At 35.9% G+C, this 21,227-nt stretch overlaps 1 protein-coding gene across 3 annotated transcripts; it reads left to right on the forward strand.

Annotated features, from left to right (window-relative positions):
- Window positions 1-1,492: 1,492 nt before the first annotated feature.
- Window positions 1,493-19,006, forward strand: LOC126903259 (beta-3 adrenergic receptor). 3 transcript variants are annotated; one of them, XM_050681358.1, is made up of 4 exons: window positions 1,494-1,829; window positions 13,219-13,364; window positions 15,810-16,493; window positions 17,873-19,006. In XM_050681358.1, exons 2-4 carry the CDS (start codon window positions 13,237-13,239, stop codon window positions 18,432-18,434), a joined length of 1,374 nt encoding a protein of 457 aa, XP_050537315.1. In that variant the 5' UTR covers window positions 1,494-1,829; window positions 13,219-13,236; the 3' UTR covers window positions 18,435-19,006. The 3 variants fall into 3 exon arrangements, with proteins under 3 accessions (XP_050537331.1, XP_050537315.1, XP_050537324.1); XM_050681367.1 differs by lacking the exon at window positions 1,494-1,829 and adding an exon at window positions 8,259-8,766; XM_050681374.1 differs by lacking the exon at window positions 13,219-13,364 and having other exon boundaries at window positions 1,493-1,829.
- The last annotated feature ends 2,221 nt before the right edge of the window (window positions 19,007-21,227 follow it).

Below are 21,227 nucleotides of genomic sequence, written 5' to 3' on the forward strand. Positions count from 1 at the left end.
TTTATGCGTTTAGTACGTTTTTTGTACTTATAAGTAATTTTATAATTTCGTTTATTACTGGTAATTTATGAATTATCTTTATTGTTGTTTGTTCTTTATTCATTTTGTTTAATTTTTGTATTTTTTTTAATTGTATAAAATATAACATTATTCTTTCAATTTAATATATTATTATATTTTTCTTTTCAAAAGTAAATAGTGTCTTACGTTTTATAATTTCCATAAAACAATTTAATTATTCTAGAATGGATATATTTTTAATTATTTTAATACTTATTCTTAGGAATACATGTTTAACAACCAGATTCGATGAGGAAGGGTCTACAATATTCTTCAAAAATGTTTTTATTAGACAAAACTACCAGTTTTGTATAAACAATTTTGGTTGTCATCTTAATCCAAATATAAATGAATTTGAAAAGACACAATGAACAACAAAGTTAATTCACAAAATTACCTCGTAATTATTACTTGAAAAATAATGTTTTTGGCACTGTAGTTTTCACATTATGCGAAAAAAAAGTTTTTCTAAACACGGAGATAACGAGCGTTTAATTCATTGGCTGCTCATATCTATACTACGGTACGGTGAAATATTTCACTAAAATTTGAGACCTCCCACGCAATATGGGCCTTAAAAAGGGGTTTAGTTATAGTTCATTCAACTTAATCATACGCTGCCGAACATATTAATAGTCGTCCAGGCTGCCTAAGGGCTAACACGAGTGGCAACTGGATTAGACGAACAACTGTATATAAAGAAGAAGAATTTAGGGTCGTCGCCACTCCTAAAGTGTACATACCAGCTCATGTCTAAAAGAATATTTTATATTGAAAAACAAGTATTAATCAACAATAGTTGTTAAATTATGGTTCATTTAAAAAACCACTGGGAATTGTCCACTTTATTAGATTTTCAGTATCGATAACGAGTCAGTATTTTCTGTTCAATTATTAATATTGTTATTATTATTATGTAGAAATAATTACCAGTCTTCCGAACCCAGTGGACAATTGTGGTTTAATTAATGCGCTGGAAACCACATTTCGTAATGTCGAAATCCGGTCGGCATGGTCGTAAGAAAATACTTAATTACCACTTAATATTATCGAGATAATATCATATTGTTGCTAACGTATTTTCTAGACCGCATTAAAAAATATTATTATTATTCATTGACCATTGTTTGTTTTGAGTTTCAGTCGGCGGATGACGACACGCGATGACACTGACACAATCGGTGCGGTTCTTGGGATTTCCTTGTGCCTCCTCCGCACTGTGATTCATTTGGGGGGATCCCCTCGCAATAGAAACCCGTCCCAGAATGAGCGAGTGCGCACGCGTCGGCCAACCATCGTACGCGGATGCTGCACCGCAGACGGCGGCGACGGTCTCGAGCCACGCCAGCGGAGCGGTAGGAGGGAGAGCCGGGCGTTTGACCGCCAGAAGGCACAACTCGGCGGCGGCGGCGAAGCAGCTGACCCGGCCGTTATGCCCGACGCCGTTCAGTAATGCCAGTGCGTTGGACCGAGCCAGCGCTCGCATTTTAGCGCAATAGTACGCACACGTTATTTTGACTATATGACATTATCGCAGTAGCGTTTATCACGGTGACAACTACAGAATTCAAATAAATACGTGTTTCTCGTGTGTGTTTTGTCGCTTTTACCGACAATTGATTGAAACGATATTGTTAGTTGATTTTTCCACATGTTCTTGGCCGCACGCCGTGGTGACGCCTCACCGCCGCATCAACTATGAGTTGTCACGCCAATGCACTGGATCGTTTTGTCGACGACGGATTATCGTCCAAACCCATTAGTAATTGGTGAGTAGTTTGTATTTATTAGAAATCTTTTGCACCGCTTCGTTTATTATCATTACTGATATTATGCACGTGTCGTTATTAAATCGGCGTGCGAACGCCAGTGAAAGTAATGAGTTGCCGTCATGGCACTGACAGTGTTTGTTGTTTTCAGCGGGTCAGTGTTTGTTGATTGTTAACAATTTTATTCCGTCGTTAATAATAATTTACATTCCCCCCCCTCCCCCGCGTTCAAGACAAATCGCGAGTTTAATGTTAATTAGTTCCGGATAATTATTCCGTTAAACGATTTGACTATCCGACACATTTTTCCGCCGCACCGACATTCATTTCCTTAGAATAATGCGATTGATGTTTGACGAATGCACACGCAATAGTATTGTACGCTAAGGTCGATCTTTATCTACACTGATTAATTGTCACCTCGGTGCCGGTACAACAACAATAACAAACATAAATCACACCACAAAAGCATTAGTGAGAGCAGAGTTTGTTTTTTGTCATACGTGTTGCAACAAGTGCACAGGTGGAACTGAAGACGACAGCGACGGTGAAAAGTGTGTTGGCCTACACAAAACGGTTTCGCCGTTTATCATTACACCCCATACGCCTACTCGGACGGCAAATTATCGCGTCATGTCGGACTCGACTTACCACAAGCGCGACAATTTCTGCATGCCGTCACTTCGTATTTGGCTCGAAAGAATCGCAACGACCGTGGAAACAGAAAACAGCTAATTGTCTTCAGTGTAATCGCAATGCGAATGAGCGCGTTTAGAAAGCCGAGGAAAAAAATAATTTCTTGTAATTGTTGTTCAACAACAGCACCGTTTTTTAGCAATGGGATAACATCAGCACGACAAATCGAACGAGTGTAGCGACTCGACGAAACCAGGGTTGTTAAAAAAACATGTTCTGAAAAAATAACTCGTTTAAAACGTGTGACCGATGTAAATTGGTGTTGCAAACACTGATTACAACTCGAGCAATGATCTGCCTGTTCTAAAGCTTCCACATCCAGAGATTATAGTTTATTTATTATGTTACAATAAACTTTTAACTACTCGTGACGTCAAAACCTAAGGACGAGACAGAATTGTTGTTGAACATCTCCCGATAATATTTCAATATTCGGGTAAATTAACGGACGTTTAATATGAACGTGACGTCACGTTATCGACTTTTACTGTCCCAGACGACGCCTTTATTGAAGTGTGTTGTTGAAAAGCTTTGAACAATAACGATCCTAGACGGTTCAGGTTTTGGTGCTAATATTTCCATAATTCCATTTGAAATGACCGGACGAAATCATAATCAACTGTTGTACATAACGCCCCTCGTTTTTCGCCAAAACCGATAGCGGACTGTCCGTGTGTGTTCCCATTGAATATTATCTCGCTATTTATCATGGGCATCTGCTTACAAGTGCGCGTTATCGGATGCGACGAGCGCAAAACGCCAATCTCCTTGGCACCGAAACAAAGTCGATGTTATTGACAATCTCGTGGTACTGAACGCGCTCATATTTGGTACACTCGTTAACACACATGTTCGACCACCGTGTTATTCGCATTTTTCTGTACTGTTCTTCTTTCTCTGGAAGGTGAATGCGGCGGCCATGTATGTCCTCTGCAAGCTCTACACCGACACAGACAATGCGAACTATACAGGGAACGCGTGCGGTTCGCTCGTCTTCGTTTGCCGGCCGAGTGTTTACGTTTGCCGAACACGTTCTTTTTGATTTTTTTTTTTTTTTTATATTGTAGTTCACGTACGCGTTTACCGTTGACACTAAACGAGAACGACACAACGTTTGTGTTTATTATCGACGAACACTTTTGAGAATGCTATTTTTTACTTAATTCAGCAGATGACCGAGTGTAAAAACTGTTTAAATCGTATCTACGAGTGAAACTCGTCGGCGCGTTTCTAGTCGATTTTGCGAAACGGTTTTTTGTAGTGGGTAAGCATATTACGTAGGCACATCAAATGCAAACAATATCTTGATGCGAGTGAACTGCACCTGTTAAAAGTCCAATGTCGATCATAATTATCATTACCGAACATTTTAGACTGCTGGCGACCTCGAACGGATCATATGATTGTGTTTATACTTGTGTTTTAATTTTAGAGCGATTTTGATAGCATAGCAACAGGTATGCGATTCAATTTGGTTTGACCTCAAAAATCAATCACGGACAAATGTTTTACCACTAACGACTCGGTTCATGACAGTAATCGCATCGTCGTAAAACCAAAACAAAGAGTCTTTGTTTTTAATTTAATTATAGCGCTTTTCCTGGAATTCTTGAAATCTCTTTTCGTTTTTAAAAGGTATTCACGCCAGTAGACATCATATTGATAACCGGTTTTCTCTAATCGTGTACTGTCACTGAAACGTTACGTTTTAAGTGCGTTAAAGAAAACTGCATTTGAATATTATTAATAAAAATGTGTAATTAATGTTGATATTAGCACCGTGGAAATGTCGCGAACGATTAAGAGTACATCACAAACTAATTTCTTATACATTTTAATGACAACATTTTAATGGACGAGATTATACAATTGTGATTTAACAACGATAATATAAGTCAAGGTCGCGGTTGAAAAAATCATACTAAAAATAGTATCTGCGGGTAATTAAATTTGTAAAAAAATCGATAAATGTTTTGTGTTGCGTTGCAAACATTGGAGTTTTCACTTTTATGTCTTTGAATTTCCTGAATTTACTGTCCTTGGTCTACTCTTAACGCTCGGCTGGACGCCAAATATTTGCCTCAAGGACAATCGAACGAAATCTATTTCGGCGGTTTCCGACGTGGCTGAGGTTAGTCGCCTTTATTTCAACAAAGGTCTTCGTGGGATGTGCCACGGGCATTATTGGGATTCCCTCGGAGTCTCTCCTCCGAGCTTGTTTTTTGGCAAAGCGGTTGTTTACTCCTTAAATCGTTTCAGGTGATTGCTTTTGTCGATGAATTTCTATGGAAACGTTCGAACGATTATACTTTAATGTCAGGAATTAATTATCAGTCCGTACCCTCAACTGCCCACGCGCTCCTACTGAAGACGGGGCGGTCTCTTGAGTTGCCGTCGGGTGGGCCGTTGATCTCTTTGTATGTGCAAACGGCAGATTTGCTAAACACTGAAATCCTTGAACTTGATTCTTATTGCACACGGTTTGAGTAATATAAAACCGAACTGTCGAAATTATCGAGCACATCGGCTGTTTAATTATATTTGTGTATTACGCGGTGTGATTATCAATTACACAATAAATCGCTCGTTCAAGTGTACAATTTTTATATAGTCAATTGAATTTGTTCAAAATTCGTCTGTATAAAATTTGTGATATTTTATGTGTAGGCAACGTTATTTTTGACATCAATGGTTAATCGATAAAAAAACATACGCAAAACGTTTTTTATCGCTTCAGATAACCACTAGTGATGATCTTCAGACGAATACAATAGTATAATTAACACGCGCGTTGTCATTTATCTATATGTATTCTAGTAATTATTAGAGATCCCTCTACATTATATTTTTATTACACAACAAGTAAAGTTGAAATTTTTTTTTTTTTGTTTTTCAATCCGAAGATTGGTTTTTAACAAATGTTTTACAATAAATGGCTTCTCCATTTTTCCAAAGTTGAAATATTTAACTGTAATTTGCACAAGATTTTAAGTCGTATGTATCGAAAAATGCAAACATATTAGTTTTTAGAATTATTATGTTTTTCTTTTAAATTCAACAACTAAAAATGTAATTGTATATTTTATAAAACACACTCGAATAGTAAAATACTTATTATAATTTACCGTTTTTCAAGAATAATTTCGTTTCGTAATTTAATCGGGCAAAATTCACATACATTGGTATGTCTTATCAACTAAATAATACAAACACTTTGATGTTTTATTCGCTTAAATGTTTTTCTGCCGACGATTTTAAGGAATATTACCAACTGTTGTCTTGTACTTGAAACGAAAACACAATTTTTTTTTTTATTTAGGACAAACTTTGTTTGGTTTTAGTCATCTAACGAGTCGTGATCAGATCTCACTTGATAGGTATTACATGATACGTTCGGATAGATGCGCATGGAAGAAAAGCATTAATTTATGATTACTGTCATTTAGTCGGTCAATGAGGTCCATGAAGGTATGCCACAAAGCTGGTTTAATAGTTACTTAAAAGTAGGCTCTTGACCCGGTCACTTGAAACCGAAAGACTGTTGCATAACACAACAAATATTATGTCGTTGCTAATAAATAGTACTGAATGCCGTTTTACTTTTTAAGCGTTAGAACAAAATATATTCGCTGTCCGCTTGCGATATTTTCATTCACTTAGTTACGCCATTTTATACAACTGCGAATTTCTATCGGTTTTCGTTTATTGTAACACTGACACACTGCACATGTGGTTTACATTATCATATTTATAGAATCTAATACATTAATTAGTAAGACTTGAGCCAAAAAGCATAAATTATTATTTGGGCGTGTGTTGATGGATTTGTTATAATTTTCTAAATAAAATATGGCCCTATATTTTGCACTCAAGGTTTCAAGTCAAACACATCAAACATGTTCGTGTGTATGTGTTATTTTGTGTTTGTTTTGTGTAGTCAATTGTTAAATGCACAACTGATTTTTTTTTTTTAACTAATGTGTACATATTAGATTAAAACGACTCTTTTTTTTTTGCTAGAACAGCTTTACTTGATCACGCATTCAGGGTTATCGTTATCATTATTATGGTTTAAAATAACTTTAAGACTTCAAATCGAACGTCGGCGTAATGGAAACTTGACTTTTTACGACTGTTTTGAGACGGCTAATAGATATTAGTGGGTGCGTTTAAATGCCAGAAATAGGATTTTGCGTTATGCTGTGTACAAATACGTTTAGCTCTTAATTTATTGGTCGATTTGTTGCTGTTCAGCGTTTTATCTATAGCCTTCGATTGTCTATTCTGTGATAAAATAATTTTTTAATGCGAGGAATCGGTAAATAATAGTTCGAGATTATATCCACCTCTCAGCATTGTTCTGATAAAATCGCACAAATTCTTTCAGTACGCCTACTCGACAATACACGATAATATTGTATTAAACCACATACCATTTGTGATGCGGAAAAATCGTTGTGTTCAATACTTATCTAGTGTTTTAAGTACACGAGTACCAGTTCAATGTGTGTTTTATAAGAGCACAATTGCGGTATACAATTAAAATAATTGAAATTCCTTGTGGTGATGATCAGCTCGTGTAGAAGTACTCGACAGTTCTTGGAAATTATAAATTTATTTACTTAGTTAAAATATTTTCCGACTGTAGAGCACTTGTGTACGCAGAAAAATTTGTGTTTAGTAGTAAATTTCAAGCTTGACACATGATTTTATGTGGAAATATGTTTGCATTTTATGAATTACATCAAAGTAAACAGAGTTATCTTAAAATTTTAGTTGGTTTTAACATGTCACATTGATAAACGTCCAACACCGTGCGCAGTGTTAATATATTTTACATTAATGTGCCGTCAACAATAGTAACCTTCAAGGTACTTTCTAACCGAATAAAAAACATTCGTTAGTTTTCGTTTAGTTATAATTATTAACGTTCAATGATTTTTTTCATTCAGTTTATATCAATGATTGTGTTTCCAGAGTAAAATTTATTTAATCGCTCCAATCAATGAGCCGTGAGATAACGAAATAAACAAAAAAAAACTTCACCATGATTACATTGGTGTATGTGGTCGGCGACGATCACGTGCTATTGTAATGTTCAATTTAATAAGCACCTATTAGTAAAGTAAACAAGAGAGAATTTTTAGATGGAAATATTCTACGGCAAATACTGATGGAAGTTTTTAAGAAATCAGTAAATGTTTTCTACAACATAACCGTTACTCCAAACGAACACCGAACAATAGGAACACGTTGTGTCTAAAGGTTATGATAATGCAAGCGATTTGCCGGATTTTATCATCGAAACGTTTTCGGTGGACTTGAATCGCGTCAACCGGCTTTTGTATCTTTTTACCTTAGGAATTTCAACCCGACACTCAATTATCGCACTGCGTACCGCCTTTCCCCTAATATTATCTCATACATCGCACGTGCGTACGTTGCGAGAAAAACATTCGTTTATTTTCATTGATCGAGTAAACAAACTGTTGAACTCGTATTCGGTTCTGCTTTTATCTCCACACAAAGGTTTTATTTTTTATCTGAAATACTTAGCGTGTGATAACAACAGTCGTGTGGATGATTGACCGAAATGCACAAAGCGAGTGCGAGCGAGACAAACGCATTGGAAACGGTAGCGGCGGCGGCGGAGTGCGACAGAGAATTTTAATTTTTATTGTCGACTATTATAAATATGTATGTGTTTGAGTGCACCAGCACATCGACGCGGACCGCGGGCTCATTAGTGGGCCAGTAGCTCAGGTAACGCGCTCGATGGGCGTGAATTTCGTTTGTGTTTCGCGTTTTGTCAACAATTTTGTGCGTTGATACGGTTGTCGGCCAGTGTCTTCTTGTCGGGTCGCATGATGAGGCATAGCGCCTTATTGTTACGTTCTAATTTTCCGGAAAGTTGTCAACTTTGGACAGAAAGTCATTACGAATTTTGTAAAATTTCGTGACGTTTAATTTTTGCGCCGCTCTTGGCAACGCCTTTTTGTTTCCGTGTTTACCCGATCGCCATCCTTCGGTTGTGTCGGCGCGTTCACATTGTAATAAACATTCGCACTAAATACTTTTGCAACGAATTTTTTTTTTTCAAATTCGCCAAGTGACGTGTTCCAAGTACCGTTAAAAATGAAAAATATTCACTCGGCGGTTCGATGACAATTTTTAATTCGAGTGTAGTTATTTCAAATTCAATCTTAACGTTTCGTCAATATCGTTTATACAACACAACAGTGTAAGTAAACTAAATATTCATTTAAATATTTTATTTCACGGTAAAGACGTTTTATTACTCGGAGCAAATTTTTTTTCAAATATATATTTTTTTTAATGTTCGTTTTTGTGCGAATTTGATCGCACGATAGATCCAAATCTTCGGCCGTTAACCTCTTAATGTTTCTACACAAATCGGACCGTAACGAGTCGAAGTACTTTTACGATGAAAGTTTTCTTAGATATAATTTAACGAGCAATAAAACGTACATAAATTTATTTTTTGTCAAATACATTATCAGTTAACGCGTACAAAGTTATGCAATATAAAATATCAACCAATAACGAATTTATTTTAAAACAGCGGTCACCTTTGGTTTCTATGAAAGAAAGAGATAGAACGTAACACGCGTTTAGTGGTTTACCGTCGAATACGTTTTTTAGCATACCGATTTTCAATAGTTTATCGACACGAATTTACTAATTGAATTGTTGTATTACATTAGCTAGCAATGTAATAACAAATAGTGTTGTTGTTTTGCAATTTTAAACAGAGTTCTCTTATCACGGGGTATCGATTGCAGCTTGTTGTCTTTGCGATAAAAAAATAATCGACATGCGTACGAAACTACTGTCAAATGTCCATAGAAAAACAAATGCTAATGTCCGTTTTTCTCCGAACACTTGCGACATTAATTCCGACGGAGATCGTTAATTACAAATCGGCCGAATGTGTTTTGTTTCTCATTGGGTTTAACCATCGGCGTTTATGACTCGGTGCATATTATTAGTCCATTATTTCCATGTGACGTGCGGTATCGTTACTATTGTGCAACACGCCGCCGTACAGTAAACAGCTTTTAGGCGTCTAACAATAACTGGTCGACGACAATATCTTCGACCGGCGAATGACCTCTGCCGCCGATACGTCTGAAGTTGCGAACCGATTCATCGCCTCTTTGATGTGTTACTATTATTATTGTGCGAATTTCATACGTCGCAGTATCAATGTGTGCCAAACGCGGTCAGCGTTGCGTAACAAATATTTTTTCTCACAGCATCAAACTGGTTCACAACGCGCGCCGCTACAATTTGAATTCCTCCGAATAATCCGGTTGGTTCTTTTGATTACGGCGGGGCGTCGCACCCGAACCTCAACAAACCAGTCGGCGCGTTATGTAACAAAATTCACTTCATCTCTCAGCGAAAATTATCCGCGCTGATCCGCAGTGAAATGTTAACAAACCACTGTCGATTGTGAAAAGCTGTACGCCACTTGGACATTTGGGGGGTGTCCAGAGAGCTATTTGATCGTTGAATTGCGGGGAGATTCATCTTCCACAACTATGATTTTATGTCATTGGGGAGCAAAACCCCATGGACCCCCTCTTACCGTAAATACGCCACTGAGCGTCGGGGAGTTGCCTAGCGAGCAAATGTTTTTGGATTGCATACTCGATACGCCTTACTCGGATGCCGACTGATAATAACCTTATCGAATTTTTTAACGATATCAGCGTGTTCAAATAAATTACATGGTCATCACGATCTACTTGTGCCCGCGACAACAATGTTTAACCCTGAAAAATACATTTTTTACACTAGCCGACGAGTCGTCTTATTATTTTGGTCTTATATACTTAGAAACTTGTACGAATCGAGTGACACGCTCTATTAAAATACGTTATGTCATAATATAAATGGCGAAAAGCACACGCGCCTTTTCGTCCGTTCCCTTTTTATTAAAAATTCAACATTTATCAGTCTTCTCGGGTTGATGAATCGTATTGTTTGGCTTCGGTGGTCTGGCGGGATTATTTTTATCTAAAGTTTAAAATACTCCCTACAACAGGCAACGACTGATGTCATTTAATTTTCTATCGATTTTATATTTAGTAAATAAAAAATTGATAGAAAATCAAAATTTAGTAAATATTACTTACTAAATTTGCATCACTACAACTGTGATGTCATAAAACGTTTATTTACAATACAACAACACTCAGTGCTCTGCCCCAGTTGTTCATTTACGTAGCTTTTTTATCTTCATTTATTTAATGTATCCTCCTCAAATTTTAGTATGCAAACATAAATACTTATACAAAAACGAACCATATATTATGTTACAATTATACAATCAGCAGCGCTCGAGTTTGATATCAGACATTATTTAACCGGTTTCTAAGTCCTTTGCCGTTTGATAAATGACTATCATCATTAGATTTATAACGATAGCGTTTATTATTATACAAACAATTATAATTTCTCAGTGATTATGTACCGCACGATAAGTTTCGGTATCCTCTTGAATATTTTTCATCGGAGCGAGTTCAATCGACGTATAGGTATCGTTGACACAGATAATCACGTGGATAACATTAAATTCCGAATACCGATACGTTATTTTAGCATAATTAAATTTAATCAAATTATCTATAGTCGATAACATGGATGTAATTCCAAATTAGGACGTTCAGTAATTTGTCATCTTTTGCTTTTTCATTTGAAACTACTTGCTGTAGATATTATCGAAACAATTATTGAAATATGCTTTAACCATGTCGGTAAGAGTTTTATTTTTGTCACTATATTTCAACCATTGTAAAAACATTATATCTAAATATATACTCTCAGATTATTCGTGCCTCTAGTTCATATTTAAAATGGATTTTAGCTTAAATAACCATCTTTGTTTGCCGAAACAAATAAATATAACTATATTTTTTCGTTAAATGGAAAATATAAACGTATATATCACAATTATTTAGAAATAAAAAAATTGAACGCAAAGGAATTTTTTTTTCAATTTGTAATACGCAAAAATAATCTTTTAAACGTCAAATTTTATTATGACTCTTGTATTTTTACAAAGGAATGAGGAATGAGGAATGAGTGGGCTGATAACATCGTTTTAGACCTGATAACTGTTATATCCTGTATGACTAGTGTTCTAACATTTTTTAACACGAGCGTAAACAAGCACTCGAGTGTTTTTTTTTGTTGAACGCAATATTATTTCATAAGTAACGTTACAAAAAAGAACAACTGTTATACTTATACACTTACATGACCACTCGAACATTCAGACCAAGAACGTAATTTCAGTTTAATTTGACGTTCTACAATTGGTATTTTTATTGAATTAACATTGTATTAAGTGTGGAGCAAGTAAATTTATGAATATCATTGAACAATAATTATAACCTATCAAAAATAAAAAAATAAACTGCGCCTTAACACTAATTATTACAAGCCCTAGCTTACTGTTCGATTCATCCAACTGAATTTTAATCGTAGTATTAAACACAGTAAAAAAAATAATTTTCGGAGTTTGTTCGGGCAAGTAGACAAGGCCGTTTGGTTTTGAAATATTTACTCGATATCATTTACATGATAAATTTGTATAATTATTCAGCCGGTTACACAAACCGAAACTAACAACTCGATTTATTTTCCGGCACTTTTGTTTAGGGGAATATTTTGGATTTATCATTGTAAACCCATTTACATCTTATCATTATAGTGATATCATTTATGGGGGGAAGATGATCTATTTTTTTTTTTTTACTTTAGTCAGCATACCAGAGAAAACTTTTTTTACTAAAAAACAGTAATGATTAAAAAAAAAATGGTCTTTAAAGCCATACTTTGGAAATATCGGCTATAAAAAATATCGATATCGATTGGTCCAGGAGCCAATTACCCCTATGGACACCTCCTTAAATACGGGCCCGAATTTGTTTGTTTAGTGCACTGTATTTGCGCGGCAAGAACAAATAACTATGTCAGTTAGTTGACATAGTGTTATATTTGTCGATCAATAAATAATTAAGTTAAACATCTCATTACGTGTATGATGTGTCGTGTCACGTTCGTATTCAATGAAATTTTTATTGCCAGTAAAGTCAGTAGAGAAAAATACAAGTGAATAGCATAAAGAGTTCAATTATTTTAAACATTCATCATAAGACATTGCACGGAGATTGATGTCATTCGTCATATCTGTGAAAGGATTGGCCTATATCTTTTTTTACCGTAGTCACGACGGGCATGCCGATGTAATAATACATAAAAAAAAACGTTCGAAACAAGACTGTCATGTTTTGCGGAAAAACAATAGGTTTTTTTCTATTAACTTTGTGTCAAGTACGTTAAATCGGTTCAGCTCCCATAAGCTTCTTACAGCTGTCGATTAATTAAAATAATTACAACGTCGAATAATAACCTTTACCGGGTTGCCGTTGGATTGTTATCGCGCACTTAAATAATGCACAAGTGTCTCAATGTTATATAAGAAGTATTATAATAAATTCATAGAGTGGTGGTGGTGGTGGTGATAAGAGCTCTGTGGCCAACGGCTGCGGCCACAGTTCCCAACGTTCATACCGTCGGAGGCGGCCCCTCCTTTGGGACATCCGCCGCCACTGTTCTCCCGTGCCAAACGTACTCATAGTCCGTTGTTTTTATTTTGCAGAAGGATCTCAGCAGCCGAATGGCCCTGACGCTAGTCGGCCTGTTGAAAGTCTTCTCGGCGCTCGTTTTGATCGTGTCCACATCGAGCAACTCGCTGCTACTGCTAGTGTTCTACCGCCGTCCAGGTCTTCGCACCCTATCAAACAGGTGAGTGCCATTTGTTTTTTATTATCAATCTGCTGTTTCACTTTTGTTTTATTTTAAAAATAACGCGAGGAAAACACCGCGTCCACTTCGATTCGTTTCACAACGAGTTTAAATTTAACAAAACACTCGTATGCTCATGTGTTGTTTTTATGTATTCCACTGGGATGTAAACGGCGCGAAAACATTGTCGGTGCCAAAATTTACCTTAGTAAAGTCACACCGCTAACACAATTGTTATGAAACATACAGTCGAAAACCAGTTAAGGCGCCAATTATACACTAGATAAATATTCATCATCAATTTGAATTTAAAATGTTCACATTTAAATACTTCTCTGTTTAATTCATTGATTGTTTTCAAACTGTTTTAAGAGGGTTTTATACGCTGAAGATGTTTTGTCCGAAACGTATTATTTGTTCGCACTTGACTTATGCCGATGGTCGTTTTCAATGTTAACTCGTGTTTTACACGTTGACATAACATTTCGACTGTATAAATAATATTATGGCGGTCGTCGGGTTAAGTCGACGATATTTATAATGAATTAACGAGGTTTTCGTTAACACTTTGATTGTCTATCGAACCGTGTGAATCGGTAATTATGTTTCGCATGAAATTTCCAAGAACACTATTTGATTGTGTCCGACAGAGGTTTGTTTTTCACGCTAAGATCACGATAGCATTTTCTGCTGCGCCAGCTTGGAAAACGGCCGTCGTTATTTTACAACAGCATTTTACATGGTTCGTTTTATTCGAAACGTCATTCAATGACGTCCGTGCTTTTAAAAAGTAATTCCGAGAACCACTTAATCTGCATGGAGTTATTATATCTATTGCGAACATCTGAAAATCACAAGAGGTACAGTAACAGTCGGTATATGGTTGAATTTGCGAGTTACTGGCAAAACGCCGCCGAGCAGACTAAAAATATACAAAAGCCAATCGTTAATTTCCGTTGGGTCATATGCCGTGTTTATTCTACGTAAGTCTATATTACAGCGCGTGGACAGCACAGCTGACGGCCAGTCAAAGTTACATCACCTTCTTGTCCCGCGCCGATTGGAAATGTTATTTTAGCGAGTCCACATTGGGTACTCGATAAATCTACCGAGGGATAAAGATAAAAAGAATTGGTCAACTCTCAGAATTTTACTTTCTGGACTCTATCCATCTGGTGACTGTCCAAATAAGATTTTTAGTTAACATTTAATAACGTACAGCTTTATATTTATAGTCTTATTACTCGACAACGGATATTGGGTCGCAAATCTGCCGTTTACATGAATTTATTAAATTACAACAATATTATTATTAGGTCTACTAAGAATACATTATCATAAAAAACTTGTTGTGTCCTTCGGTAGCCTATTTCCTATTAAACCTATTTCGCCGTGTTTTTAAGTCGGAATTTGTGGAGATAAAATTTTCCACTATTGATTTTTTTCAAAGTGTCATTCGCATTAATATTGTTACACTTTTGGCACATAAACAGTGAAAAGATTCTGCACAATCTTTAAAAGACATTATGTTTGAGCACAATTGTTGTAACTAACTGAACTGTGGGCGAGGTCAAAGCAATAGGATGTATAATGGGAATATTTTTTTTAAACAAAACAGTCATGAAGTCTATTTTAGGTATTTATAATCTAAAATAAATATTGGATCAAATAAAGTGTCTGACAATAGTGACATTATGTAATGTCGTCGCTTTGGCGTTCATCGATCGTTGCAGTTTATGTTTATTCAATTTATTCGATAATAAAAACAAAATGCGGTTTACGAACAATGTTGACAATATTGTAAGGATTGAGTCAAATTTTAAATATTTTTTTAAAAGTTCTTCTTGGATTTATATTTTGGTTTTATTTTTAATATCACTAAAACCGTGTCATAACGATCATAAAAAAGTATCCCACACAAAACATTTGACACAATTTTGAGTAGTTTTCTCGCTTACATTTTATTACTGCGTCGTATATATTGTCCCCTAACATTTACTTGTAATCAACCTTCAATTTTTTTGCAATAATTAAAACCAACATACAACATTCTTGGTTTTCTAATATTTAAAAAAATCTTTATGTTTACAATCGTTTGCCTTCGACTGTGTTTTCGGCGTATTATGTTACACATTTAAACAAACAAAATTTACTTAGTATTTTTAGTAACCAAACTTTTTTGTTTCGGTTCGGGAATATTTTCAAGTAAAAACAACACATGTTTAACTATTACACTAGAAACCTTTAGGAAATAAGGTCAAATATAAAAACTGTTCCTTTTTTATAATTGCTTCCATTTACAACACTGTACGAGTTTTATTATACATTTTTTCTTGAAGTTCACTATATAAGTATTAAATAATTTTCTAGGGCCTTGCTTAAAGGAATTTTCGAGGGGCGAGGTGAAATTAAACCAACTAATAAAAATGTTTGTTTTATCCACAGATTTGTTATGAACTTATTGGTTACCAATTTAGCCAGTAGTTGGATTCTTGTACCGTTGATATTGTGGGACGGAAGCTCGTTCAGTTGGGCGCCGTCACTGACGGCGTCCATATGGAACGGCTTAACGGGTGCTGTTTACGCTCAGTCGGTGTTGTCTGTGATGGCCGTGGCCGTTGACCAATACTATGCGGTTACGGATCCACTTCGTTACCACGTCACTGTGAATGCAGCTAGCTGTGCTGTGGCTGTAGCCCTAACATGGTGTTTATCTGCCGTGGCTGGTGCGCTGTCCGCCGTCCGGGAATTGTCTGTAGTACCCGAGGCCTTCCGATTGACGTTCCCCGTTACCTATGTGCTATTGCTTTATGTGATGCCGTTTCTCTCTGTGTGTTGGGTATACGTAAAAATATGTACTGCCGCCCATCGGAACAGCGAACGGGCTAGAAGAAACGGGTCAGTTCCCGATCAGCTACAACAACAACAACAACAACAACAACAGCCGTTGCAGCAAAACAACAACGAATATAACATAGTTCCTACGATACAAGAAGAAGAAGATGATGAAGCTGTGGAGGTAAAACCGACGGCGCAGGAGTCGGATACTCCTAAACCACCCCCTTTAAACCATTCTTCAACAAGGGCTAGTCTTAAGAGCACATCCAGTTCCATCGTGAATCATCTAAGGTAAACACACATTAATATGATTTCTCCGTGAGATTTTCTTTATAATGATAATTGGCCGCTAATCCGAGTGATATTGTTGTGATAAATAATATAGTTCCAAAGAGTCGACTAAAGTGTCTGTTGAATATTTTCAAATAATTTTTACTCGCAATCATAACTTTTGTTCTTAAAAACGAACATAAATATTGTTAATGTGCCTGTCTAACACTATAATGATATTTACTCCGAGTTCGTCTTAGTGTTTTTGAAGTAGTTGAGTTCGTATTGATAATTTTTATTGTTGTATTGTAGAAAGTAAATCTGTAAAAGAGAAAGATTGGCCACGGGAAAGTGGAAGTGAATTTTCATATATTTCAAAGAAACGGGTAGTTAATTTTGAAGGAGGATTGTCTTAGATGTCTGAGAAAAGTACAATATTGCATAGTCGAGATGGGAAGCTGCTCGTGTTACTTGGAGAGATTCGAGTGTTGTTTAGCCTCGGGCGGGTTTATAACATAATATATGACGTGCTTGAATGTTTCAACCATGTCTCGTATTGCACATAGTCTGCTAAATATTGCCTTTTTAATACCCAATTAAAAGCCGTAAAAAACAATGCAACAAAGTGTAAGTGTTTAGACGTGTCGTTTATATACATTGGAAATTTCGCAAGACTTACAAGTTGGCACTGTTGGTGTAGATGTTTTTTTTTTTTCACGTGTACGGTTTTTTATTAAATTTGTAATTTTTTAAAATATACTAAAGGCGAATAAGTGTAATCAATAATTTACGATAGCCATCAATAGTGAATGATAATTACAAAACCTACGTCGGCTTATTAGACAAAACAAAACAAAAACGTAATAAACAATAAACATTACCGTCTACCGTTATTTATTTTATACGTTCGTTTAACGTTTACGGGTTATGGCGTTTATCTTAATATCGAGTTGTAGTGATATAAAATTGAGCAATTGTTGACTATTTCTACCCACGAGCTTTATGTTGAGAACACGCGCTGATATTATTGTGATGATTTGAGTGTTTTTTTTTCTTATCAGAAGTCGAGCCTTCCTAATTCCATAAACATCGAATGAAAGCAGCTAGTTTTTGAATCTTGTAGTCTCATTCGGCTATTGCTCATAAAAACTAAGAGTCCCATTTTTTAATTGATGTTAAATTTATAAATTTTTGCGTAACTAAAAAGCAAGGATTTATTGACTTTTTACGCAAGAACTGTAACGATTGTTTTCGTCGGACTCGAGAGTAAATAAAATGAACGTTATCTCCACGACATTGGCGTTCCTTATTATCTTGACGTTGAGTTTACACAATTATTCGGAGAACTTGTAACTTAATTGTTTATCTGTTGACTAACTAGTTGTGTTATTATTTTTTAGATACAGAATATCAAACGCCAGCATGTTCCGGTATCGTGAAGAGTCACGAGCTGCCAAGATTTCGGTCCTGGTCATCGTAACGGCAGCCGCGTGCTGGACACCATACGCTGCTTTTAAGCTGTCCCAGTGGCCGCCCCTGATCGCATTGGGGTTCATACCGTCTCCGGGGCCGTTGACGGCTCTGTTGTCATTGTCAGCGCATGCAGTCATAACACCCATTCTGTTCGCACACCGGAACAGACGTGTTCACCGTGAGCTCTGCCGTATATTTTGCCGGCGGAAGCGTTGTAGCAGTTTTTACGAAAACGTGAGAAACGCTACAGTGGCGGCAGCGGTAACGCCGATCAAGTCGACCGAACGTTTCGGCGGTTCCGAGTCGCCGTTGCACGTTTTCAGCAAGTGGTTCGGTCGTCCGTCGGCCGCCACTTCGGCGTTCTTAGTGCCTACCCTGACTGTACCCAACGCGGCGCATCTGCCCACCGACCTGGAGACTGCACGCAGTTCGTTCTCCAGCAATGGCAGTTCTTCGACGCAAGCGTCTTCAGTGATCACAGTGGACTGACGCGGACGTCGCGATGGGCTGACTGCCCAGAAAATTCTTCTAGTCAACGCCAACAGCAACGGGGACGCACCACTGCTCTCCTGAGGCCGGCGGCTTCTCTCGGACAGTATCCCCCGACGAGTTTGTATATGTAATATATGAACGGTTCTCACACATTTGTTTTCCTATTAATGTACTTAAATAAATTGGATTTTATTATAAAAAAAATGTATTTTTTTTAAGTCGTTAAAAATCGTATTTTTATTTATATTTTTTACAAGTGTATTTAAGTATAACAACGTTTCATAATTCGGCTAATTATTCGTTTACGTGAAGCTTTTTTTTTAAGCCTATTCCCTCTGCAACGCTATTTCCTCCTGTTGTGTTCTCCGAATAGCCTTATTTAATAGAATTCTAGAAGAAGAAAATATTGTTAAATTGACCTTTTTTGTTAAACATGTCGTTTATTGCGACACTTTTTAGCTAAAACTCATAAAATGTGTATTATTTTATTACTTTTTTTTGTGAAACTTATATTTAGTCCATCATAAAACGTTAATATATTTAATTTCCTATTTTTTAAATAAAACAAACTGTGTTATTTTTGCAAACCCTGTTTCCTATTGATTTATTATTGTCGTTTGGCAGCAGACAGTATTGTTTTTAATAGTGTACACTTAGTAAGTATTTACTGGTCAAGAAATAACACTACTTGTATATGTTTCTGAAGTGAAGAGAACTGATAGATTTCCCTTTATCAATGAAAAGTTACACTCAGTATTGTTACTCAGGTGTCTGTAATCTGACACTTTGATTTTTCAGGATGCAATATTATAATAATTATAATATTATATAATTCAAAATATAATATTTAAAAAATAGAAATTAATTCAAAATTGATGGGGTTTTTTTTGTCCTTATTATAATTATTATAATATTGTATAGCCAACCACAATAAAACATAACTCGAACGAAAAAAATACCTATTTCAAAATAATTTCTATTTTCAATAGTCTGTAGCCCAAAAGAAATAATATATTTTACTATAAACTTAATATGTGTGATGGATGGGATGAGGACAGAAGAAAACGACCGTGAATATGACCTCAGACACAAGTCAAAACTTAAAATAATATTTATATTTTTGGTTTAAAAACAAAATGCAATATCATATCGAAAAGCTTAATGTTTTGCTTATTAATCTAAGTACGTGTAAAAAGCAACGATAGAAATGAATTTTTAATCGGTTTGCATTCTGTCTACGAGTAATGAAACCGTTTAATTGATCATTTGGTAAGGTTTCAAATTCCACTCGTGAAAACCTAATGTTTACATTTTGTGGAGATATTGACATGTCGTCCTTAATAGAGACAACTCTGCCTAGTCTATGTGTGGTAAACGTTGCACATTTTCTATTAAGTACGTGATTGCGTGATGTTCACTTGGTAAAACATATTGGTAATAACAACGTTTTGAATGCGATTTCAACATTTCTTGTAATTCCACACCCTTCGATAGGTTTTTAAATAATAATATTTACAGTTTATCGTGAAAATTATAAGTCAGAAAAGACCTTCTGGAGAGTTTCGACGGGACAACTAATAATAGTCTACTGAATGACAGTCGAAAATATTGTTTCGAATGATTCATTGAGTTGACACACATCCCCTCGGGCGACTCGTGGTAATTTATACATTTTTTATTTTGTTTCCTTAAAACTGACTATTCGTTTTGGTGTAAACGGTTATTTATCTTTTCCTTTCAAAATAACTTGCCGGCCTTGTTACTGTAGGTTATGATCGCATTTAACGGTATTCGGTTATAATTAGTGTTTTGCTAGCTAAACGCACATGGTCGATTTGTATCATTAACTACAACATGATAAATGATCAATAAAGACATCAGCAATTGCACGATTTTTGTTGATATTAGGCAAGGGAGACGACTTTTATTTGCCTTCCCTTTCGACCTCCTCGTCGGACACAACCTCTACGGCGTTTACTACAATGTTTGCAGTCATACAAGTTGGCGGTCGTTTCTATTGAATTGAAAATAGCTTGTTCGGTACGAATTGTAACCCAAAACGAACTCGTGTGATTCAAACTAAGATTACAAACCGCAGACGATTATAGTCCCCAAATTAGTTTAGTAATCTGGTCTGCCAGACAAAGCTCTCGGCGAGAGATTTATTAGGAGTTTCCGTGGGAATGCGGGTATATTGAAAACTTAAATACATTGTCATTATTGTGCGCTTATCGACACAGTCGCTCGTTCTCTGGACATGATACATTTCATTAATATGTCCACGATGAAAACCCACTACATTTAATTGTATTGACTCTGCCAAAAATGTGAAACGTTAAAAAAAAAAAAGTGTAGATGATAATAATGTCAAATGTATTTTGTTTCAAATTAATGCGTATAATAAAAAAATAAAATACTCAGAATTGAAATATCAAGACTAGAAATCAGTTACTAGAAAAAAATATAATAACATTAACAAAAGTATTTACATTTACATTGTTTCGTAATGTTTAATTATAACTATTGAATCATTCGGATTTATTAAAATTAACATCGAGTCACTCCGTTCGTTGTGATGGACGACGCGTACGAAATTTGGATTATCATTTGAACGCTTAACGTTCGCAGCCGAAAATTGCAAACCAAAAGATTTCATTATAAGCTGTTTTCAGATTACTCAGCAGAATTTCTTAACAATCTGACTGCATGACACTGGCCAGAAGTAATTTTCATAAAAATTATTATAGTGTTTATGATTTGGACGAGCGTTCGGCGGTGGCCTCCAAAGCT

This window comes from Daktulosphaira vitifoliae, unplaced genomic scaffold (assembly GCF_025091365.1).
Source record: "Daktulosphaira vitifoliae isolate Bord-2020 unplaced genomic scaffold, ASM2509136v1 Scaffold_1, whole genome shotgun sequence".
Taxonomy (NCBI): domain Eukaryota; kingdom Metazoa; phylum Arthropoda; class Insecta; order Hemiptera; family Phylloxeridae; genus Daktulosphaira; species Daktulosphaira vitifoliae.

Bases quoted from the DNA above. Each gene is read 5' to 3' on its own strand.
- LOC126903259 (XM_050681358.1), top strand. From the start codon at position 13,237: ATGGCCCTGACGCTAGTCGGCCTGTTGAAAGTCTTCTCGGCGCTCGTT. The intron at 13,365-15,809 runs GTGAGTGCCATT...TTTTATCCACAG, and splicing joins CTTCGCACCCTATCAAACAG to ATTTGTTATGAACTTATTGG. The intron at 16,494-17,872 runs GTAAACACACAT...ATTATTTTTTAG, and splicing joins TCCATCGTGAATCATCTAAG to ATACAGAATATCAAACGCCA.